We start from the raw sequence: 25,569 nt of genomic DNA, 5'->3' as shown, positions 1-25,569 counted from the left end.
CATCACCTATTACAGTTCATGCAAGTGTTTCACGTATAACATAAACTTAAACCTCTTGTGAATGAATTGCAACTCTAAAAGCTTACATCAGCAAGGAAAGCTTTATAAAAATCCCGAAAAAGCTGACAGCAGCAAAAGCATTACCATGAATGAAAAATGGGCTCTTTGCTCATGTTGTTTCAACAAGATGGTTTAAGTTCATATTAAAGAAACTATGCCACCATTCTCAAAACGTGTCAATTTGGAGATGATGGAGAGATGATGTAAGAAACACATGCAGCTAATAGTACAAAGAAAAAAAAACAATACAGCTGCAAGAAGACAAAGAGTAGAAAAATCTGTATCCAGTGTAGAATAATGTAGATCTAATTTCCTGCTTGTAGTAAGTCTTGCAAATAATTTCAGTAAATATTGATTCAAAAATCCTCTATGTGTACTGTTTAGTACTCAAAATTTTCTAAAACTGGCATGATTGCCTATAAATAACTTATTTTACTGATATTAACTGCTAATTTCTTAACTCCAAGCTTCTAGTATCTACTACCTGCAAAGAGGTTGAGCAAAAGGCAACAAATTATAAAAGGAAGACATAAGCAAGACTAATTGGATCTATTTTTCTATATAAGTTCTTATATATAGAGAGAGATATTATATTCATGAATATATAAGAATATATTTATCATTAGCACAATCTATGTCCTAGGACATAACTCATGCCGAGATGATCAACTGAAACATTACAATCTGGGGCAACGCACTACTTCTTTCAGTTCATAGTGAGGAAGGAATATAAAGTACTTAGATACTCTGGAAGAGGTTGTAAAAATGCAACTATGGTGTTTTGACTGTACACGCTGTGTGTGGACTCCAACCAATTATATTACAGACTAGTTGAATAAAGTAAGTGAAGAGGAAGAGAGGAGGAGATAGAGTATTCCTATTTATATAGTAAGTATATGCAGGCAGTCGACAAGCTACGTGTGGAAAAATTGGAGTTGGAAAAAGACAAAAGGGGGAGTAATAGGACTGAAGGCTCATAAACAGGGTGAACTTCAAGCCCATCAGCTTTTTGAAACTTTGGCAATTGATGGGAGATATTTGTAAATGGAATATAAATAATTCCTCGTAATTATCATGACTGTACCATGCAAATGAAGATAGATGACAAAATTTAAACTCGTCAATAGCTTTTTATAGTAAATAATACTTTTTGTACCATTATTCAATAAATGGTTTTGGCATACATGTTGCAAAGCTAGATGATGCCCTATATTTTATAAAGTAGTTTATCATACCGATGGCTCATTCAAGATATGGTTATAAAAGAGTAAAGAAGCAATTTTTTTAAGCATAAGCATATGAGAAATGCTGTAATTTAAAGAAAATTTTATTTAAATAGCCAAGTAGCTACAATATGTGTAAACAGGCATCACATATTGGCAGGAAAAATATTTTTCTCTCGAGCGAATCATCTACCTTTTCACTCACCTCCACTTGCCATCATACTCTGACTTCAACTCCAAGATTTTGGATTAGTATTTCATGCGGTAATTCTTATATTACTTGAAAGAGCATTCAGTGTGCATGAAATGTTACATTTGCTTTCATTGAGAAGTGAGATGTGTCATTGCATTATTGACAGAGCCATATACAGTGCATGCCCAGAAATGTGATAATTTATTTTGAGTCAAGTATCGTTAAAAGTTAAGTTATTGTTATATTTGTGCATAATTGGCCTCATTCCATTTGCTGTTTCTACCATCACAGGTGCATTAAAACTGTCTCAAAAAGACAAGGGCTTAATGAACACTCTGTTAGTATATATAAAAATATATAGATTATTATACTGTTATTTATGAGTATTAGTAATGGAAATTGGAGAGTGGGAAGTTATCTAAAGAGCACGGTGCAGGTTTCAGCTCAATTTTCGCATTGGTTTTGTCTGGTGGCCATAGGGTACCTGTTATTGCGATCTTGCATGACCATTTGGAAGTTCCTTCTAATACCATATCCTCAGCTTGTTCGATTGAGTCAATGTGAGTGTCAGGATCCACTGAAAAGGTGGTTCTGCGGAGAAAATAAAACACCAAAAACACACCACATCAATACAGAGAGGAAAAAAGCAGCATCCAGGGTCCATGACAGGAACGATCGAGTCAACGGAACTTTAAGAGACACAGAACCATGGCACTGAGAGGTCAAGTATATTCCCTGTCAAATGTATCCCTCCAGGGATGCCTATAAAACTGTCCTTTGTGGCTTTTAAAAGCTTCTACATCAGCGCAAGTCATCTAATACACCAGAGACTTCAATGACCGAAATATGGAACCTCGGAGATATCAACAGGTGATATGGTTGAGGGAATGGGCTTGACCACTTAGGGCGCGGGACATAGAGAGAGCACTCCGACTATAAAGACAGAAGGCACATGTTGACATGGGGTTGCGTGCGCCTCCGCCTAGCCCTTGCCAGCATTTCTGTCCAGGGTCCCAAATTTGACCCTGTCGAGTGGCCCACTCAGGTGCTGAGCCTCCATCCTTCCACCGTGCGTGTTGTTTTTGTCCACTTTTCGAAGGTTTTTCAGGTCAACAGGTATGTTGGGTGGAGCGATGAGGGCTCGAGCACTCGCTTTTGGGCGAGGTAGAGGCGGAACGCATCCCCACGCTGCACGGTCACATAGAGAGAGAGGCAGACAAACCTGTGATGGCTATTTTGGCTGACCACTTGCTCGTACCATCTAAAACGGACTGTTTCACCGCTTTCATGTGGCCAATGTGGCTTTTTTCCTCCACTCCAAAAACGGCCCTGCACCAACCAGGGAGATAAAATAAGGAGGTTTCATTTTAGTTGTGGGCGTTTATTTCAGCTCGGGTGGGACAGGTTGGGGAGGTTACGGTAAGTGAAAAAAAAAAGTTTGGTGATATTAAATTTGACATAAAGGGGACCAGATCAGTTATCAGATGATTGAAAAAGATAGATTAAAAAAAAAATAACTTTATTTAGAAGGTGTAAGTTTCATCTAGTGAAGATGTTAGTGGTTTTGTGAAAGCTGTAGGGGAAGCTACAGGGAAATTATCAATGTTTTTAATTGAAAGGGTTTTCGTTTTACTTTTCATGGAGATTAAAAAATGAGTAGATGTTATTTAATGCACAATTCAATAAATATAATAAAACAAAAAACTTAATGGATTAATGCAGTTATAAATATGTTAATTCTTGCTTAAAATAATTTATTTTCTTTATTACTCTTGAGTGTTACATTGGGAGGGTTATGTGGGAAAACAGATCAGACCTGGAAGCAGCAGCAACTTCGGTAAATAGTTTAAGAACATAGCCCTGAAATTGAATCATTTGATATTAGAAGTCAGTCTCATTAAAATACCAACAAAGTTGGAATTTCAAGACATGACTCAAAGAATTCTAATCAGGTAATGAGCAAAAATGTGAAAACGAAGCATTATGAAAATGCATTATGGAAAAATAGGTGAATGTGTGCTCACAATGAAAATTTGAAAATGCATAAAATACTGAAAAATTATTCTAGTATTTCATCTGTAAGTAACTAAAATTCAAAAACCCTAAAATAAAAATCTTATTGAGCAGCTGCTAGACTATGAGTAGTCTTTCTTCAAAAAAACCTGAAACAAAACTGCAATAAACATGGGTAAAATAGGGATATCATTTGGAAAAAGGGCATGCTTGAATTTACACATCAAGGAACTATTATGAATATGGAAAGTATATTTCTTATTTTATGATGTAATGAAAATTTTGATATGGTTTTTGCAGCCATAGTTATGTAAAAATGTTAAATTTTAGAAGATTAATTCCATCTGTTCCAGGAATTTAGAACAAGTCATTTAGCATCCAAAAGATAGCAATTCAGAAAAAAATGCATTGATTCCAAAAGGGCATAAAAATCTTATCTTTTGTTAGAATTTGTTTTTGCAAAAAGTTGTGAGAATCAGATAGAATTTGCACGATATAAAATATTTTAAAATAGATACTGTCAAATTGGTAGTCACTAAAATAGGTATAGCAATCTCTCTTTGAGATCTAGAAACTAAATAATGAACCTCACCTTATCAGCTCAAATATTTCAGGCTTTTCTCTCTCCCGCTGTTTCATTCTTTCTTTCATGGCTGTAATGATGCTGTTAGCTTTATCTTCTGCCCCATGCTTCGAGCTCTTTTCAGCAGCCCCTAGAGATGAGATCAAGTCATTAAGTACCCCTATTTCACACAGTATTTCACAATGTATGGCAAAAAAAGAAGAATAATATTTCAAGATAAAATTATATTACAATATTGTATCCATTTAATGCTTAAGGAGCCACAATACACACCAGGTTTACTAAATCATGGGAAAGGATTTTGAGTTTCAATCAAACTTTAGTGTAGGTAAATGATTAATTATGAGACTGACTGATGATAAATAATTAACTCTCTTAACATAAAAAAATCCTATCAGGTTAGGGAGTTGAATTTCATGAGTAATAAAATTACAATGCTGAATTAGAAGTACAGAATTGATTTTTTCTGTAAAAACTATTCAGTTTTCTTTCACGTCCTCTCCAAAGGTAATGGAAGCTAAAAAAACATTCATGTTTGACTCTGCCTGAACTTAGAAGTCTAAGGCATTTGCCATAGACATTATTCAAGGAAAGAGGCATTGGCCTTGGGTCTGAGGTGCAAATGTGTGGTATGTATACAAACATGCTCGTTTGAGTTACTGAGTGTGTGGGAGTATAAAACTACCATGTTCTCTAAAGGTAATGTCCCTCAGCACATCACTTACTCTGCAGGCAGTCGGCATTGAGCAGGTCCTTGCACTTCTCGTGGCACTTGACGCCGCATTCCGTGCACCGCACCCCCTGCCTTGCAATGCCCCACAGCAGTCCCTCGCACTCGTAGCAGTAGGTGGGCGAAGTGGCCGTCCACAGCACGAAGTTGTGTGGCGTGGTGCTCGAGATGGGGTATATGAGCGCTTGCAGCGTCTTCTTGTACACGTGCATCTTCTGCGAGGTGTTGGGAGTCGGCGGGAAAAAGAAGAAGCAGCGTCGTGCAAGTTGCGGGAATCCCCCCATGGGGTTAACAGGGATAGGTTTGAGTAAAAAAGGAAATCCAACAGAGAGATAGAGAGAAATTGAGAGAGAGAAAGAGAGAAAAATTTGGGATCCAGGGAAAAATAATGGACTGCATGAAACAGGTGGCTTTGTATGCAGTAACGCATAAGGGTGCAAAATTATGGACACCATGGATGAAGTTTGCCATAAAGAATATTTGGCCTAGCTGGGATTCGAACCTGGATCCACTAGGCCATCTTCCCTGAGTTAACTTCAGGAGATCTGGGTTCGAATACTGGCGAAGCCAAATATTTTTTCATGGTGAACTTCATCCTTGGCGTGTATAAAAAAAATGGACGGTTGAGATGAAAAAGTCGGAGGAAAAATAAATATTGAATAGGATTTGAGGAACTCAACATTGATGAAATGGCAAATAGAATGTCATTGGAAGACTTATATTCTTCCAGCAAGATGGTTTGGAGTTAAAAAAAAATACAGAAACAAAACTAAAGGGACAAAAATTTGAGACTGAGAAAATAATAAAATCTAATTCAATCAAAAGGACATGGCAAAAATATGAATCGTTGTAACAGCTGTCATTGACAGGTGCACAAAACGGAATATATGGGCATAGAAAATATGATTTTTTTACAAAATATGCGATGAGGTTTAGTTGATAAGAATGACAAAAATATATTTTCATCTCATTCGGAAAGCGTCCACCTGTTTTAATATCTCCTTTCAAAGCAAGGACGCTCTGTTTTTTTAAAGAGCGGTTAAAAAAAATCTTAAAAAATACTGCTCTGCTCAAAGAACTTTAAGGTTTGGGCGTGCCACAAAACTTGCAGCGCTCAAAAGTCCAACAAACAAAAAATTCCACCACAATTGGACTATGGAGAAGAAAATGCTTTGATTGCATGCAACACTAATATGTTTCTAAGAATTTTACGTATAGTTTTGTCAATATTTGGTGTTCAAAATGTTTCATGTGGTAAAAATGCTTACTTGTAAAGGCCTTTTGCACATGTTGCATCTCCTATTAGCAGTCTCTATGGTGAGTGCATTGGTAATTCATATTGCCACAGCAGTTGGACAATGTTGCACGCCCAAGTTAAAGTTCATTTATTTATAACTATTACACTAGTTTTCTTAAATGGAGATGATTTGAGTGGAAGACACATGTAATACAGTGGTAAATTCATGAACATTTGCAACTGACAATGGTCCCAAAGAATTACTTTCATAGTAGGCATCAAAGTCATACAAAAATACTTAAGTGAACACTTTTCTAATAGTAATATTTTATCGTGCATGTAGCTGTACTTGTTCACTAAAAATGCATAACAGCAAATTAAAAATAATATTAGGCAAAATAAAGGGTCTATACTTAATGCAAAGGTACTTTCAGGAGCAAAACTGGTATGGTTAAGGCAAAGGTAAAACGTCATTTTGAAGTCTAAGATGATTATTTCATACATCACTTATCATAAATTTACGATTTAACTCACACAAGAGCAAGGAAGAAAAAATTTGATTCATATTTTTACCATTAAAAAAAGAATGTAATGGGTCATTATTAATTCAAAGTATTTTTTATGAATATCAGGAAAGGGAATATTACCTCTTATGGTTTTTTAATTACAATGAATGTGACACAAAAAGAAAAAAATCATCGATTGGGCAATGCAAGATGATAAAAACCCAAATTTTGCAAAATCGCTTTAAAGGCTTCACAAAGTTGATGGCTTCATTTGATTACAGAGCCAATTCAAAGTGAAACAAAAGCAGAGGTATGACGCTTATCGAATGAATGAAATTGGAAAAAAACAGCAAAGAGGAGGTAAAAAAGATTAATTTTTTTAGAGTGATAAAACACAATGATATTAATAAGACCGTAGCAAAAATATGAAGTGATTTGGGATGTAATGAGGGCTGGAATAAGAGACAGCCTTGAGATAGAGAAAAGAAAAGAAAGCCAAGAAAAAAAGGAAGACAAAATAGACAAACACGTCTCGTGAAATTTATGAAAGAAATGCATGCGACATTCTCACACTCCTCGCGGACGCTTTTTCGGCGCCCTTCAAGCCGTGACGCGTGATTCCCACGTCACCCATGCACGCAAGTGCACGCACAATCATTCCTTGGCTAAGAACCACTTGAGGGTGAGGGACGGCAACCCTTGACCCCCACACCATGGAAAAAGCCATCTCAAATCAGTGACCAAAAGATGTTGCAAAATCATGTCACCTATCATCAATTTCAGAACAAATCTTGCATTTGATGGTTAAAGTTTCCATGGGTGGTTTTCAAAGTTTATACTGGTCTGTGACCCTCAAGTGGGTTACTGCCCTCTTTCATACACTACACCATTCATTCTTAGGCCAGTCACACGTCAATCACAAGGCGGTTCAAAAGTTCCTCTCACTACAGTCTCTGGCAGCTATATCAAACCGAGGATCTAGAGAAACAACACAAAAACCCAATAGCGGCATTGTACGGCACAAAAAAATGAACCTTCTACGTATTAAAGATAAGATAATATTCTGCAATTGGAGCTCCGCCACTACGTTGGAGTAAATGTAACTTACGGAAGCGGAGGAGAGGGTGATAAAGGGAGTAGAGATTCATCATCTCCATGGGTGGGCCTACTTTGTAAAAAAAGTGACTAACAAACTGAAGGCTTTCTAAACTTCTGTTTGGTATATTTTTTATATTCTAACATGGCTCGAAGATGCATTGGAACGCGGATAACTATATATATAGCAAAACATTGCGCACAAAATTGCATTAAAACGGTGAGAGTGTAATAACTCCTTATAAATTATATATATAGTATTCTGTTTTTAATATCGGAAGCAGCAAGGGTAACGAAAGAACCAGAAGTAATGGTTACCTGCTCACACGAAACACCGGCGGACTGCAAAGGACAATAGACATGTAGGTTTTGTTTCTGTCGCTCTAAATCTACTGCATTTCAACAAATCAAATGATTCCAAAAACATCACTCTCGATCCAATTTTTTCATAAATATGTCTAGTCTAAGTTTATACTACGATGAATTTGAAACCGAAAGAAAATCTTCGGTACGATAAAAATTGTACTGAAATGCTGAACTTTTTTATACAATATTTTTTCAACTCTGTACTCCCTCGTCCTCCCAGTATTATAACAGTAGTATCAATATAACAATTAGGTCCATATTTCATTCAAAACATAATACATTCACTTTTATTAAAGAAAAGTATAAAGATTTTTGAATTATTCCATCAACAATTCCTTTGTGATAGCACTTAAAATTGAGCATTTATTAGGGTTAGATTCCTGGATTATAATTATCTTTTATAATTCAACACTTTCATTGGATATTGAAAACAAACATATTATTATCATACATATATTTAGGTTCTCTTTTTTTAAATTGGATTTTACATTGGACGAGGGAGTATTATTTCATTTCTTTCTCAAAAAAACTGTGCTGTCAACATTTGTATCTCTCTGCATCACAGCATATATTGGCTTCATTTCTTTGAGCTTTATTTTTACTCAATTCATTTTTCATCGGAGTGATAACAGGTTTGACAAGGTAATTTTGGGATTAAAGGGATGTTTTGGAGTGGATATTGATGGTGACCAAGTTTCCAAGTAGGCGTACTTCCAAGGTCACCATCAAATTAAGAGCCTTATATTCCCTAATAGGCATCCTGAATTTACTATTGAGTTCCATACAAAGAAAAATCAATTAGATGTACTGATCCTAATATCCATTTAGTGATAAAAATGCGACTTTACGGGGATTACTTTTTCTTTTTTTTAAAGGTGAACGAATTATCCACAAGGAAATTAATATTTGCTTTGACCATGGAAGATTATCATGAACAGTTTCTTTAAAATAAATATGATGTGAATAATCTTTTAGGAAGAGCAGCGAATACATTCTTTTTATCTCAAAAATTAGTTCTTAAAGAATGAATTACTGCATGGCTTTAAAAAAAGTCAGCCAATCTTGAAAATTTAGGCAAAAACTTCAAAAGTGAAAGGCTCCTGCTTAAATGTACATACACGTAAACATTAAGCCCATTAACAGTTAACAGTGAAGGATGCTTCTTCGCTTTTCTTCGGATGGGATCCAATGATTGCATGATCTGAGGGAATAGGGCGGACTCTTTTCAAGGGAATGATGAGAAGGAATTGCAAGGGAGGTTAGGAACAATGAGTGGGACATTAATTTGGGTGACGCAGAATCTAGACCGTCCTTTTTGCGGAAGTGCGTCCTGTATCTAATAAGTGGAAAATTATTCATTTAACTGTTTCACACTTACATCATAAGGAGAAATTTTGATTGAAAAGCAAAGAATTTGCAATACCACGTACTTAATTCATTGAATCAACCATGGTTTCCATGTAGAACGTTATAAAAAACAAACACAAGTGAACCATGTGGTAGCATTCTATGCATAGACCATGGCCCGAAAAGTAAATTATTCATGTGGAATTGCAAAGTCTTTGCTATTTAATCACAATCATTAGCAAATTCTATGAGATAATGTGTGACGCGTCTACTTTTATATGGAAAAAAATGAAAGCTGTGAAATGACTGAAATGTTTTTATTTTCGCAGTTTTTCCTATCAAAAATTTCATACCAGTTCCCAATTAAAATGAGTAAAAATGGTCAAATCAGATATAGAACAGGTGGAAACTGAAGTTCCTGATCTAGAACATATATAAGGAACTTATATGCATTCCTGATCTGGAACTTGTGGGCAGTAGAACGAACTGGTTTTGTGTTCCATACCAGCAACAGATTGTTTATCCATACTGTCTAATTTCAGATGTGAAATTTCTTTCAGTAGGGTTTTCAGAGAAAAAACTGATGTGCTGAGGTTAAGAAGTAATTTTTAGATTTTCTTAGTAAGATTTTATGCTGGAAAGTGTTTTAGGTCCTTACATTCATATTAACCTTTGAATAAATAGTTAAAATGAATGCACAAAGAGAAATCAATTACTCAATATACTTAAAATTCTTGGGGAATAATTTTGTGACCACGTTATCCATTGAAATCAGACATAATATAAAAAAACATTAACCAAAATATGTTGCCGAGAGAATCATTTTTGTTATGTACCTATTAGGCTTTTCACCAGCACTGTGAAGTTTAAATTTCTAATAATGGTTCAAGAACTATGCTTGTTAGATTTTGGTTTTGATAAGTGAGAACAAAACAAGTTAGAGTACGCATCCTATAAATGCTCGCAATTTCAAGTGGATTCAAAATATTCAAGTTTTCCATAAAATGTTTGCATGTCTGAGAAGAAGTTTCTATCGTTTTTTGGCTGACCAATTGAAGAGAAGGGGATATCATAAAAATATTGTTTATGAATCACTATATGTTTGCCTATTATATCGCCTTTTTGGGATTGCTATATCCCTATTGAGTTCTGGATTAAGGGCCTGTACGATTTAAAAGGTATCCTATATAAAATTGATGGTTGATTGATGGGGTATGGAAAAAGATTATGTGAGTAAAGGGACTACCTATATTGTAGTATATAAAACCATCCTGTTCTCTGAGACAAGTCAAGCCACCAGAGTTTTGTACCATTAATTGTAAGTCCCTAGTTATCAATATGAAGATGAGTGGAATGGAAAATTGTTAGGGAATCTCTTTAAATGTTTTGTTGTGGTTAATTGTGATAAAAATGAAATTATACCAAATTTTGGGTGTGAGTATTTATTCTCAACAGTTGTTCTTATATTTGATAGTATTCAGCCAAGAATCATTATGAGTAACCAAGTGAGAAAACTAGAAGCTTTTTTTTCAATTTCTTCTTATTAGAAACTAGAGTAGATTGATTAGAAAAAAACATCATTTTAATCATAGAAATACAAAAAAAGGAAAATTATTAACACCCAAGCAGCATTATGACACAATCAAATTGCCTTTTTGATGATATGTACTTATGTCAAAATATGTCAAATGTTTTATGAGCTTAAAATAATGATTTATTTTTGTCACCAAAGTGATATTTACCAGTCCTGCTACCATTTTGATGTAAAATAGTGATATGTATTTTACATGAAAATTTAGGCACCACTTCAATGCCAAAAAGAAGTCATCTTGCCATAAATTTCTGAAAACTGCTTTGGTACAATAATATGAAATACATTAATAAAATGGCCTAGGTTTGGCCCATTGTTATTGCTATAATGGGTGACTTTTTTGTTGATGTACATATATTGATACAGCAGTGCTATCAAATTTTGAAACGTAAGGTATAAATTTTTTGGCATAAATTTTTCATCATTTTTGGTATCATCATTCTAATATCCAAAGTGATATTGAATTGATATAATATTCATGCCGCCAAAGGGATGGAGATATAAAAGTATTAAAAAATTGGTATCAGTTGGACTTAAAAATGACATAAGATGCTGCTTGGGCAGGGAAAACTTGATAATCATAGTTTTTTATAAAAAAAAAAAAATTGTTCACCCTCTGTAGAGTCATGGTGATATTTTGGCTAATACGGTTCAACTCATGAATAAGTGGAGTGCAGTGAATTGAGCATATCTCACTGAGAGCTTGTCCTATTTTTCTCAGACGAGGACGTGTCCTGTCCCACGACACCCGGCAGGAGACAAATGTGAAGGCTGGATATTTTGGTAGAGGAAGGTTTTTTTTTTTTCAAAAATTTCTATTTTCTTTCTTTTTAATATCATCTGGGTATGGATGGAGACGGTTGATGGACAGGACTGGGTTGCTCTGGAAATGTTCAATATTAACGTCCAATGGGAAGTAAACTTTGCAAGTGCAAGAGAAAGAGACACAGAGAGACAGAGAGAGACAGATAACAGAGTGATAGAGAGACAGATAACAGACAGATAGAGAGATACCGTGTCAAATGACTTCAATCGTAAAGTACAATATAACAACGACAACAATGATAATCATAACAATATAAATATATGCGTAACACTCAGACATCAAAATCAGTCATCTTCACCTTTGGCATTCCACCAAATACAAGCTTTGAAACAGTCTTTCTCATGGTAAAAATGATTTTTCTTGTGTTTAATGCCCTTACTATTCAAAATTTCAGTGTTAAATACCTTTCTTTGACCCTTGTAACTTTTGGTTTCCACCATACCATCAAAAACACCTTTGGTTCTAATTTTCCCATAATTTCACTTATTTTAGCAAGTAACGTTAGCTTAATTACCTCTCGTCATAACATGCATTGCATGCATTCCATTTTTCTGAAGTAATAAAGTACATATTTACCAAGATATTCACTGATTATTAACACCTTTCTATGATGTAAATACATAGAGAATTTAACATTACTTCGAATTCCATAATCAATCAAAACTATCTTTCTTTTATTACACACCATTATTTTATAAACTGGATAAATCCACAAAAAGGATCCCTTCAAAATTTTTACATCACTTTTCACGAGGTCTCTGTGATTTCTACAACTATTTTATTACAGAAAATTCTGTTATGAATGAGTTCATTTGTGATTTCTTATTATAGGAATTTTCATTTAATTGCATTCTCTTGGCAAAAAGTATAAGATTATGTCATTGCTAATGTCAAAATTATTCTTGTAGAAAGAATTAGCATAGTATTCAGGTTTTATCTATTGCTTATTTGACTGTTTTTATTAAACACAATTATGACCAAAACAACTTGTAAATTTCCACAGTGAATTTTATTTATCGGACCCAGGTTAAAGGTATTTATTGCCACTGTCAAAGCTTTGCAGGCATTAGGCATTACTGTCCCAGTCAGCACAAAAGATGTATTTCGATGGAAATTACTTTGGTAATTTGGGGCAAATTTACGCTAGTAACCTTTACCCTAACTTTACCACGTAATTACTCGTGGGCAGAATTGCCAACAATGAAGTATAAAAATTTATAGTGAGGCATTTATTCAATTGTATGAGATTGATAAAAGCTTAAAGTAGAAAAATAAAGTTTAATATATACACAGCGACACTTTAGTGATATTTTTCAAATTCTTTTCGATTTCATTTCACAAATAGTTTCACATTATATACACGCTATCAATGAAAGGCTGTGGTCACTTACAGAAATTCAATTATTTAAAAATTAACTGATCATTTTTGTAAATACATAGAGGAGAGTAATTATTTTCATCAGATAATTATTTTCGCTTAGATAACTATGTGAAAGGTTGAATTCACATCTTCCCGGTTGGCCACCCAATCAGCACAAAAGATATTTTATGCAACTATTACCCTAATTTTAGACGGGTAAAATTGTGGTAAAAGATGGGTAACCTGCGTGTTAATGGGTAAAATTTCTGTAAATTTAAGTGGTTATATTCGAGTAAATTCGTGGTAAAAAACGGGTAAAATTCGTACTTTTTCCAGGTTAAACTTCCCGATGCAACATCAGAACCATCTGTAGAGCTTTAAAGTAAACATGACGACACTCCCTCTATCGGTGCTATTGTGAACTAACAGTACATAGCTTTAATACGCTATAGGCCTTCATATGCACGATAAATGAACGAAATCGACATTGGTATTGAAGAAAAACTGTTTATTGAATGATGAAAGGTTACTAAATATACAAATACGACATTTATATTAGGAAATAACCACTAGTATTACCCTGATAAAGTACGAATTTTACCCATGTTTTATGACCAAATTACCCAAATTTTACCACTTAAATTTACAGATATTTTACCCATTAACATGCAGGTTAGCCATCTTTTACCTATATATTAGGGCAGTGGCGCAGTGAGGGGGTGGTTTTGGGGGATAAAACCCCCCTCCCCCAAAGCTCAGAGAAATTTTTAAGTTTAATCCATTTTACTTAATGGATTAGTATTACTTATAGAATAGTGTAAGGATTAATCAAATTTCTCTCATAAAGCGGTAAAATTAGTCATTTTGAACCAGTAATCTTAAAATTTTCTGGAGGAGGGCCCCCTGCAACTCCCACTTACCCTGGTGGGTATGCAATACCCCAACACCCATAAGTATTAGTTGCGCCTAAAACCCCCCCCAGCCTTGATTCCTAGCTGTGCCCCTGTACACCCATGTCTCGTATAGCGCAAGGGATGCGTTCCTTGGGGTCTTTGCGCTATACGAATTTGCGTTATACGAGAGCGTTTTAACATAGGGGAGATAGGGATGCGTTCCTGGTAGCATAGGTCTTGGGTATTGAATTTCCTCTAAAACATCTATATTCCCATAAAAAGCCTTATAAAACATTATTTCTATAAATATTTATAGTTTAAAACATCTTTAAAGATAGTATTCACGCATTCAAAGACTTTTATTCACGTTAAAAAAAATTCGTACGTGCTTTCGAAATTCCATCCTGTCGTGCGGGTGGGCTAACATCTGCTATCTCAGGGGATCGTAATGCGTTGCCGGCAGTTGATGATTTTTCAAACTAGTCTAAAAACAACTATTGTGTCACCCAGGCCCTTTTGTCGCTCATCGAAATGACAGGAAAATGCTACTTTAAATGCCATTTCATAGCTAGCGGAGTTTATGAATGATAAATCATTTTAATTTGAAGTCCTCCGAGTCATTAGCAGCTACGTGAAACAGTCTTTAAATGCCTTGAAACCTGACCCAGGTTTTCCTTCCCTGAAAATGAATGAACGAGAATGCATTCTTTTCCAAAAGAATATCGTCTCATCAACACTAAAAACTAGTTGAGGGGGAAAGGAGCCACTTTCAATAACAGCTTGGAGTTCATCAGAAATTGTTGTGGTGGCTGCGCTATCAACACTTGCAGATTCACCTGATATCGCCGCACTGAAAATACCTGCTTGCCGTTTAAATTCTGGAACCAACCGGAGCTTTCACTAAATGTCTCGGAGCGATTACCACTCTCGTCTTTTTGTACTGATTCACCATGAACTTTCCGTATGTGTAGACCGCTTGGTTGAAGTTGGTGCGGCTGAGGTCACTGATGTTTTAGCTTCGTCTTTATTCAGAATAAGGCATCGTGAGTTTAAACTTCCGCGCAATATCGCTTTGACGCTCTCCATTTTCAAAGCAATTGACCTCTCTCAAGTCCTCTTCTAGGTTAATGGTTTTTCTTGATAAATTCTTGATTTTTCTACACGCATTCCTATTTTTTGCCATATTCTCTTGGTTTTTACTCTGTATGGCTCTATCTAAATCACCTTCTTCTGCTGAACTGTATTCCTGAGACGCAGAAGGGCTATGACTGCGGGGAGGGAACGAAGCCATTGTGTTTAAGACTCTATAGCGGACCCTTTTATGTGTTGATGCTATTCATGCGCAACTCGGTCACCGCTCCATTTCTCCCCCGTGAATACCGATGACCTTGAAGGCTTTAGCGTACACTCTCTACCTGGAAGTCAATCGCCCGGTAACCTACGACGACAAAAATACGTCTCAAACCGTATTGCTGAAAAAAAACTCATTTCCACTAGCCCCACGCTTAATTAACGATCTAAATTATTTATTATCATTCTGTTAAGGAGACGAGATAAATCTTCGGTAGGCCGGCTATCTAGACCCAATGACGAGTAATACTTTTGGCAATTGCGCAGCAATGAATTTCGATTAATATATAAACAAAAAAGAAGATTTGAGGCAAGAAATAATATTAGTATGCGTAAATTGATGGAAATTTCGTGTGTACTTAGCGCAAGTTCACGTTTTATCACGAGAGCGTTTAAGATTTTTGATTAGGCTACACTGCGTTGCAATGTTTCCCCGAGGAACGAATTTGCGCTATATCGAAATTGCGCTAATCGAAATTGCGCTATACGAGACATGGGTGTATTAGGGTACCTTCACAGTTTGGCGTTGCGTTGACTCCATGGCTCGTGAGCCAATCAGAGCCCGTCTTTGAGAATTGATGACGTCATGTCGCCAGCTCGCTTCGTCGTCACAGAAAAATTGAACCTATTGGATTTTCTCTGCGTGAAGGCGGCAGGATGCCGATGATTTCGAAATGGTGTTTGTTCATGGGAAGCTCAGGTATACAAATATGCAAGATTAGGTCTAATGGGAGTAACAAATTGATTTCATTATTTACTATTATTTTGAAGTATTAAGTATAGATATTTCGTATCTTTCCTAAACATAAGACAAATGTTAACCCTAAATTATAATTACTGAGGAGCATAGATTAGCAAAACACATACCTGTCAATGGCATCACAAGCTAAATACATTGTGAGAGGTCCTTGTTGGTGACTACGGTCATTTAAATTCCAATTTATATCTAATAATTGTGCCCTCACGGTCTTCTCAGTTAAAGCTATTTAGATAACATGTCTTGGCCAATCTGTTTGAACAACAGTTATCATAAATAAATATTCCTGATAACATTCTTCACTACTCATGTTCACTGAGTGTATGTAATTTGTTATTTTTTGTATGTTCCAAGTAAGGAAATAAAATTTAAAGGTCATAATAATGCATAGGCAAGGGCCATCATTACATACATTTTTATCAACTTTATGGTAGCTTTATTAACTTTCATTACTATTTTTTGTTAAGAAGAAGATTTTAAGAAATGAAATTGTGTAAAAATGCACAAAACAGCGTTGTGTATTGTGCGTTTGGCTTGAAATCATAAGATGATATGCTTCCGGGCCAATTTTTAGGAGCTGGCGCTTATTGCCCGTCATTTGTTTTTGCAACGCAGAGCTGTGAATGGCAAAATTTGCTGGCGGGGCGGGAGCTCTCGTGGCGTTGACGCAACGCTGAGCTGTGAAGGCACCCTTACCCATGAATAATAAGGGTGATAATGGGGTAATTTATCTTCTGTGCTGACTGGGGTATACGGCATTGTTAATTCCATGTTGTAAGTTCACTTCTGGAATAAAGTCACTAAAAATCACAAGCCATACCCCAACAGTAGTGGGAAGGTTTTGCAAGCCATATAGAACTACATTCCTGCTGGTTTTCCTTATTCTGTATAATATCATGGAAGGGGGCCACTGAAGTATAAAAACATAAATGATTTTGCCAAATGACCTAGCAAAAATGGACATTGAGTAGCAACAATTTTTTTCTGAAATTTTGCTTGAGTCTTCAAGACTTCAAGCTTGAGAAAAATTTGACATTTAATACACGAGGGAAATATTTACAAATATAGATGGTTTATTGACAACTATGATCATGCATCACTTCTGTTCTACCATTTATATTTTATCTTTTTCATATTGTATGAGTCTGTCAAAACTGTGTCTATTTAATTCAGTATAACTAGTGGAATACATTGTCAAAATTTGACTGTAACTCAAATATGAAACTGTTATCTCAAAGAAAGCAGTGTCAAAAAGTTTCATATTTCAGATGCAGGCCAATTTTTTGCAAGCTTCTAGTCTCTGTACCCTAAAAAGTGCAATGTGATAGCTTAAGATATAAACAAGTAAAATATGATGAAACAAGAATTTTTGAGCTGAAGAGATATATAACCATAATTGTCAATAAACCTCCTATATTTTGATAGATTTTAGCTTTTCCAGGTGTATCAAATGTTACAATTGTTCTGTGGCTTTGTACTGGGTGATTTTACATTCTGCAGTGTTTCATTCAGAAGTCTGCAGGCATTTAAAAACGATGGCTTGTCTTAAATCTTCATGTTAGATAAATCTTACACAGTTGGGATAATACCACTTGAAGATGAAATGATGGTAATTTTTTTGGAATTGCTCCTCCAATAACAAAAATCACCATGAGCAAAGTCCAAGAAACATTTTTTCGTATATATTTTTTGCGGGTCAAAAATTGAACTTTATATTATCTTAATTTAATCTATGTAGCAATTTAGTTTAGACTGTTTTCATAGACATACTAACGGCATGATTTTTCTTGGATTCCAACCTTGGCAGATGCTTACCCAGACGGCACAGAATCCTCCGTATCTAATTCGTATGCAGATAGTATCCATTAACAAAAAAAGCGACGGAGCGGTAGTCAATGGATACTATCTGTATACGAATTAGATACGGAGGATTCTGTGCCATCTGGGTAGCTAAGTATAGCAGGCCTAAAAATTGAACAAGGAGGGAAATAATTCATGGTACATAGATGTGTCTAACATGATATTTTGGCATGAAACTTTGGTTTGCTTCGTTTTTATAAACTCTTTTTACTGACTCAGATTTTGGTGTCTGAGTGTTCCACATGTATACATCCAATATGGAAACTTACGGTAGATAATAAAGAATACACATTATCCATTTACATTTAGCGTGGTACACATGGATTTGGGTGCCCGAGCTTGAAATATTGTTAGTTTTTTTACTGACCACTTTTTTAATAATTAAGAACATTCAATGGCAACCAGTAGTTGGCTGACAACCACTCACCAATTCCTCATCATTGAGCGTTGCTCTGGGGACAGCTGATGTCAGCCCCGCATTCCTCTTAGTGGCGGCCATTGTCTGTCCGGTGCATTTGCAGATCGATGAGTGATGTTGACGAAGACGAGATGATCAAATCGAGGGGTAAAGAGAGAAAAAAAAGAGAAGTTTGTAAAATTTCAGCATAAATTCCCTAATATCTAAGAAATGTCTTCATTCTGAAAAAAATAATAGGAGAGCTTTTGCATGTGGCATTCAATTTTATTTTTGCTTCAGCATAATATTTAATCCCAATATTCCTACATTCCTACATCTCACAGGCTAGTTTGTAGAAAATGGACATACCTACCTTTCAATAAGTAGATCTATCATGTTTATGTTACATATTCTTTCATTTAAGGTATATTTGCCAGAATACACCTATTTAAATTGTGCCACATAGTATATAATAATATATTATAAAATCTCTTGCTGTATGAAGGAATATTGTATAGATGACAACTTCCATTTATGGAAATTGTAAATAAGAACTGCTAGGGAATACACGAGAGTATTTGATGTTATTAATAGGAGAAAGTGGCTAAATACAGCACATGAAAAGTTTAATATTTTTGTTTCTGCAGTAAATATTCACAACAATGCAGAAAAAATGAGAAAACATTATTCTTAATGGGGAAAGAAAACAAATGACGAGCAAAACATTTCTTCACATATTCGGTAAAAATTATCCAAAAAATCTTTCATTAATACATTTGAATGCCACATGGAAAGCTTAATAACAATGTAGAGAAAAATTGAAATTTGAAATGGAAAAATCTACAGCTACTTAGCTACATACGAGAGCCTTCCTTGGAAGCGACTGTTACGAGGAAATAACCATACATAGCAGATAAAACTGAAAAATGACTCAACTGTACACTACGATTAATTAGATTTACTTCCATTCACTCAAAAGAAAATTTTTTCTACATAATTATAAGGGGAGTTTTCAAACAGACACTCCCATCACTGAATACGGTGAAGAATAGGTTCTCAAGGCTTATTTTACTTAAGTGATTCCAAGCATTGAAAAGGTCGTTGGAACAATTACTATTATGGATTGTATTAAAAATGAAATATGTCATGACATTTATTTATTTTGAGTAGTATAAAATATATGTAGAGTAAAATGCTTGATAGGTGAGTAGAGTTTGACATGCAAATGAGATACTCATCATGCTCATAGATGAAACTTCACCGCACCAACAACAACTACATTATCCATGGTAGGGTTCATGTGAAAATTGAATGAATATTGAAGAACATTCTTGAGCTCAATACTTAACTAGTTTATCATACCAAAATGCATGAAAGAATATTTAAGACTGAGCTAACTGTAGTTCACTAACAATATATGGTTTCTCCAGCAGCAAGAAGTGATAAAAAGGTACTTAAATATTCCTCTACAAAACAGAAAGAGATCGAAAGTGGAAGTTAGATCTTTTTTATGTCTTGTTCATGGAGGAAAAGTTAATTCTGACATGCTTATCTATTAAAAAATTGGAGGGATGATAAACACGGTTTGTAGTAAACGAATCCAACATTTAGTGCTAAATGATATAGGTATGTTGTTTGAAAAGAGAATTCTAGGATTGAATTCTCCTTATCCATTGTTGTCGAAATCAATTCCTGAAAGATTGGATGACAAATACAGTCCCGGAAACTCAAACTGATTGTTTAATACGTAATGGCTAAAAATGTACCTATAACTATTTATTAAATTTCAGCCTTACATAGGTACTTGAGCTTAATTTAAACATGATTAAAACAGCTAATGATGACATAGAATAAAATTTACTTAATTTTTTCATTGATATAACTTCACGTAAAGATTTTTGCAAATTATTGCTGAATGTGGGCAGCACATATAATATTTTCAAAAATGAAGAAAATACGTACATGTATTTGAGCCAAATACCAGCAATTGATACAAAACTTGCAAAAGAGGATCATAACTAAAAATATTGTATTGGAAGTGTTGTAAATTCAGGATTAGATCAGATGAAAACATGCAGTTCACTTAGATTTTTGTCTTCAACAAAAATAATTATTTAACATCAAAATGGAATGAGAATGTCATGATTGTTTAAGGAAATACTACAGAAAAATGGATCCATTTACAAACTATTCTATGAGAAAACATACTGGAGATTGCTATAATCTAATGGTACAGAGCAAAACATGCATGCCCAGCATAAACACACTTAAAAATTACAAAAAAAATTCAAAACTTATTCGATCAATGCCAAATGCTCATTTTTATGCTAGCTTAAAACAAAGCACTCAGGCACAGTCACATCTGAGAGAGCAGTGTTTAGAAGTCTTGTTAATGTTTAAATCATCATTTCCCTCTGTCAAATCCGACTGCCAAGATGGGCATTGAAATCAAATGACACACACTGAAGAAAAGACTGAAAGGATTAATAACCCCAAAAAACAAATTCTTCATCCCCAGCATTCATTAACTATGCAATATAAACAGTGTCAAGCATTTAATTAAAGTACTAATACCAAAGGAATTAACTTTCAAAACTCCTTTTCAATCAAAAATTTATTGTTATGAATAGGTACTGTAAATCTTCAAGCCATCCATTCCTATGTAATTGATCTTATAACATATTTACTAGTTGCAGCCAATTGGTGACAATTAAACTTTTCCCAACTTTGATATGAGGTTTCGAACACATAGTTTCAAAAAGAAACGAACCACCAAAACAACAACCTTAATCAGGCCCTGTTTTGGACCTACTTTTAAAGATGTGTCATTTAATTTCCTTGGAGAATATTAGCAAATAACTCATACATATGTATATGTACTTCTCTTTAAGCAAAGCCTATTTGGTTTAGATTTGATGAATTGGTATTAATGCTCTCCCATTGAGCGACTTGACTGCATTGGTAGCTGGCATGCTCGGTGCTCTGGGATGTGGTTACGGTTTTCATAGGCATGTGAGGAAAGCACTGTTTAGCTGAGATTTTAGGACTGTGGCTTGTTTTTTTTTGGATTAATAAGCAGCACAACCCATAGCCATTGGGGGATGCCTTCCTGGCCAAATGGGATGAATATTGGGCTTACGGGTGATCACTATCATCTGTAGATGTGTCAGGGATATCAGGGTGGTTCACAGGAAGTGTCCCACGAGATATTTCCCCTCGGGAATTAAGTGGGCCGAGGTGCTGATGAGATTGGAAATAAAGGGTTTGGAATTGGATTTGTTAGTGTGGACAACATGGGAGCACCTCTCATGAGTTGCTAAGGACATGTTAGAGACAAAACACATATCAACAAACAAAACAATCATGAGAAAACAGAGTTGAAGAAGAGTGTTATAGAATAAAAGTTTTGTGGAAGCAGCAATGTGCACCACATTTGTATTGATATTTTTATTTTTTGTTTGCAATCAATTTAGCTAATATTTTATAATGTGAATGAGGAAGAAAGTCATTTCGCTGGATGGAGAATAACCAGTTTAAGTGGGAACAGGATATTTATTCACAATGCAGTGGATCATAGCGATGCAGTTAATGTATTTACAAGAATTATCCCATTCAACAAGAAAACAAATTTCTAGATTGACAATGAAAAAATAAATCAATTGTTAATGAGTTCTTGTAATAGGTTAGTGGCACATTAAAGAAGACTTACATGACTGGGGTTCAATTAAATTTAGTTAGATCATTATTGAATTTCAGGAAAAGGGCATTACACACCCTGGTTGAAAAAATATTCTTAATAAAGTCATACAAATAGCAATTAATTGTTATGTGAATTTTTATTCTGTGAATTTGCTGCAAACAAATTTTACTTATTTTTAAATGGAATATCAAGACAAAATCTAAGTGGAATGGAATTTTGTTCATGTTGAGTTTTCAACAGAAATGAGAAGGGAATACTACCAATGAATTTATGGGATAAAATAAACACATTTGGTAAATCATGAAAAATGCAATATTATGGATGAAAGGGAGCGAGGAATCCAGGGCAAGATCTTATGATTGGATGGAGAATTTAAAGGAACACGGTGAAGCTTATTGAAAAAGTGAGGAGAGAAGATTTTTGATATGAGTATGTGCTGACTGGATATTTTGTAGGCAGAGGTTAGTTTGAAATAGATGTCGAAGATGGGCATTTAGGCCAGTGGCAATAGTTGGGGTGCTTGAGTTGGCAAGAATAGATGAAAAGGCATTTGAAGCGAGAATGAGGATTGGCTCACCAATTCAGTTCTGAAGAATTGTGAAAGTAACACAAGAGCACAAAAACACTACGCATAGAAAATACATATAGAAGGTGAGTGATTTCTCAATATCCCTAAATAGCGGTGATACTGTTAGGTATTTACTTAGGTACTTAAAATTATTTAAGCCCTCAAATATTTTTATCTGCTTTTTGCGACTAGTGATGAGCATATACAATCACTGCAACACGAAAAACACTTGTCTTGCGAGGATTGACCATACTTCAATGTATTAGATCCAGAGTATCCGGTTTCCAAAATTTAATTTTCAATTTATATAAATAACACTGATGCATCATGATTAAAATGACTTCCTTGGAAAATTTAATTTGAAGTCCAATGAAATATCTCACCTTTAATCACCGAGTGTGGGCATGAACACTCCCAAAAACCCTGGCTGCTGAATAATATGATAGGCTGATTATTTTTTCTATGCACTTAAATTTTTTATTAGAAAAGGTCTCCACCTGGAGAGGAATCTTTTCACAAAGGAAAATAACATTTTACGGTGACTATATGTAGAAACAAATACTGTTTGAAATGAAGGATTTTAGATCAAAGAATCTAGCACTTACAAGTTAGCTACTCATATGAAGTGCCTCAGTTTGTTTCCTTTCTTAAAAATAGATAAATATCTAATGATGCAGATGAATGAAGAAAATGCAGCATGAATATTCTAGGGTATTGATTTGTAAATTAGTAATGGAATAGGACAGGACATATTAACACTTGAATCACAATTCCTTGGAACTATTAGCAAGTCAAACCATCCATCGCAGAAGGTAAAAGGTTATTTGCTGATGAGGGTGGTGACTGGGAATGGAAAAAGATTATAAGACAGAGACAGAGAAAGCTCAGGAGAGGAATGATGGTTAAGGTTTCATTAAAGAGTATTTGTGAATGGCTTTCAAGCAGCCGCGATTAAAAGCAAATGGATAACTTAGAAAAAAAGAAAAGAGGTCAAGGTTGTAGACCAGTACCTTGAGCACCTGCAGGAAGTGAAGGCCGGAATGGAAAGACAATAACATTTTCATTAGTGAGAGAAAAATGCACTTTGAAGAAATGACAATGTATAAGATTTTACAAGAACAGTGATAATGTGAGGTGGGATGGTGGAGGGAGGTATGGTTTACAGTTGGATGAGCCCTTCCAGGGCATTGGAAAAGGCGTAGAAGGGGAAGGCTGGTGGTCAAGGATAACGTAAGGGCTTTAATTAGAACGACGACATTAGGACATTTACAATGCATGACTGGTTGTCGCCATACCTTTGAGATCTTGGAATAGGACCTTTAAATTAATTACTTGCAATATTTAGTACTTTTTCTTGTACAATGCAGTGTTTTAAAATATTACAAATGAATTGCCAATACATAACGATTGGATTTAATTTAATTTATTTTTTATTAGGAATTAAACTTGATTCAAACTAAATTTTTTTCTATACACCTATTTAAGTAGAAAGGCCAGCAATAAACAGCCAAAATCTGGCAACTTAATACACATTAGGGTGTAAATAATTTGTGGATACTTTTCCAAGATCTTCAGAAAAACACACATAGAGTATTGAAAACATTTAAACGTCCAGAAAACGTATCACTCCATGGAGTGGACACTTACACATGAGCCATCGTCAACATAAATGAGACATTTAGAGGTAGCCGCCAGTCAACACACTAAAGACATTCATTTTGCTCAGCTATACTCAGCCGCTGCGAGTCCTCTCATAGCCACATCACAAATATACGAAAAAAGAAAACTTTTGATTTCAACTCTGCTGGAGGCAAGGAAAATTACATAAAAGAAGTAAAAATGCCATATTTTTCAACTTACAGGCTTAAATTCTTATTCACATAGTTTTTACTATTCACAAAGTCTCTATAAATTAAAAAAATAATACCTTACTCATCTATTTAATAGCGATTGATGCGATAATTTAAACATGGAATATTATAAAGAAGGCTTGGATAAATAGATATATAAATGGGAAAGAATTGTAAATATGAATAAAGAAGTTGATGAAGAAGCAAACGATGAACTCATTACAAAAAATAAAATATGGAAATAAAGAAAAAAAGCCTTTTGACCACGAATATATTTAAAATATTCGGTAAAAGTCATCGCCACTTGCATTTTACAATGAATTAAAAAGATTACAAAAATGAACCGAATTATACTTTCCCTATAATTTTAGTCGATACTCCGCCATGAGTTTCAAACTCCCGAGTCTTTACGAATCTCGAATAGTTTCCAGAAAGGGCGTCACACATAGTTTTTACACAGAATAAAACTTGAAAAGCATGAAAACATTTCGCCGACAAGTCTCGTCGGATAAAAGGAACTGCCTTTTGGTGTGAAGCGTAAAATTAGCTCGGAAATGAAAGAGGGTGGAAAATTAGCATTTCTCAAAATTGGTGCATCAGTCTGCAAGGCTTCTGAAACGCGTGACGGTTTCATTTCCGCCTGTGGCTCCAAGCGTGCGTCGCCAACGTCGTCTCAAACGACTCCTTTCAAAGGATCGGCGCCATTTTGGTTCACGCTGCGGCTTTGTTTAGCTGAGCGGCTCGCGTACACTGGGGCACGCCACACTGACGACAAAGATGAACACATAACGGCCACTGGGCTCGGAACACTTAAAAAAGGAAACCATTATGATGATGTGGAAGGGTGGGATGCAAACAGTGTCCTTGGTTGTCTTTTGAGGCATAAGTCAAAAGTGTGTGAGTTGAATGCCGGAAGGACCAATGCTTCCTTCTGAAGATGACGGGACACAACACTGGGGAACACATTCGCTACTTTGTGTCGTAAAAAGAATGCCATTCACAAACGAATTGAAACATTTTCCTTGAAGCGCAAGAGGATAAAAGGCTTCATTTAGCCAATATCC

General features: G+C 35.1%; 1 protein-coding gene across 9 annotated transcripts in view; it reads right to left on the bottom strand.

Moving 5' to 3' along the window:
• Positions 1-25,569, bottom strand: part of LOC124166384 — a 140,907-nt gene that overhangs the window by 77,336 nt on the left and 38,002 nt on the right. For 2 of the 9 annotated variants that reach the window (XM_046543898.1, XM_046543893.1), the window contains exons 4-9: positions 23,666-23,674; positions 18,418-18,492; positions 7,959-7,982; positions 4,798-5,017; positions 4,082-4,202; positions 1,961-2,067 (exon numbers count right to left, since the gene is read on the bottom strand). In XM_046543898.1, the coding sequence (XP_046399854.1) occupies positions 1,961-2,067; positions 4,082-4,202; positions 4,798-5,017; positions 7,959-7,982; positions 18,418-18,492; positions 23,666-23,674 (556 nt within the window). Of the gene's footprint in view, positions 1-1,960; positions 2,068-2,698; positions 2,806-4,081; positions 4,203-4,797; positions 5,018-7,958; positions 7,983-18,417; positions 18,493-23,665; positions 23,675-25,569 lie in introns of all 9 variants that reach the window. The other 7 variants (XM_046543899.1, XM_046543897.1, XM_046543892.1 and 4 more) reach the window with 6 other exon arrangements.

The sequence above is a fragment of the Ischnura elegans genome, chromosome 10, assembly GCF_921293095.1.
Source record: "Ischnura elegans chromosome 10, ioIscEleg1.1, whole genome shotgun sequence".
In the NCBI taxonomy this organism is placed as follows: Eukaryota; Metazoa; Arthropoda; class Insecta; order Odonata; family Coenagrionidae; genus Ischnura; species Ischnura elegans.
The sequence above is the reverse complement of the archived record's forward strand: the minus strand, read 5'-3'. Positions and strand labels throughout refer to the sequence as shown.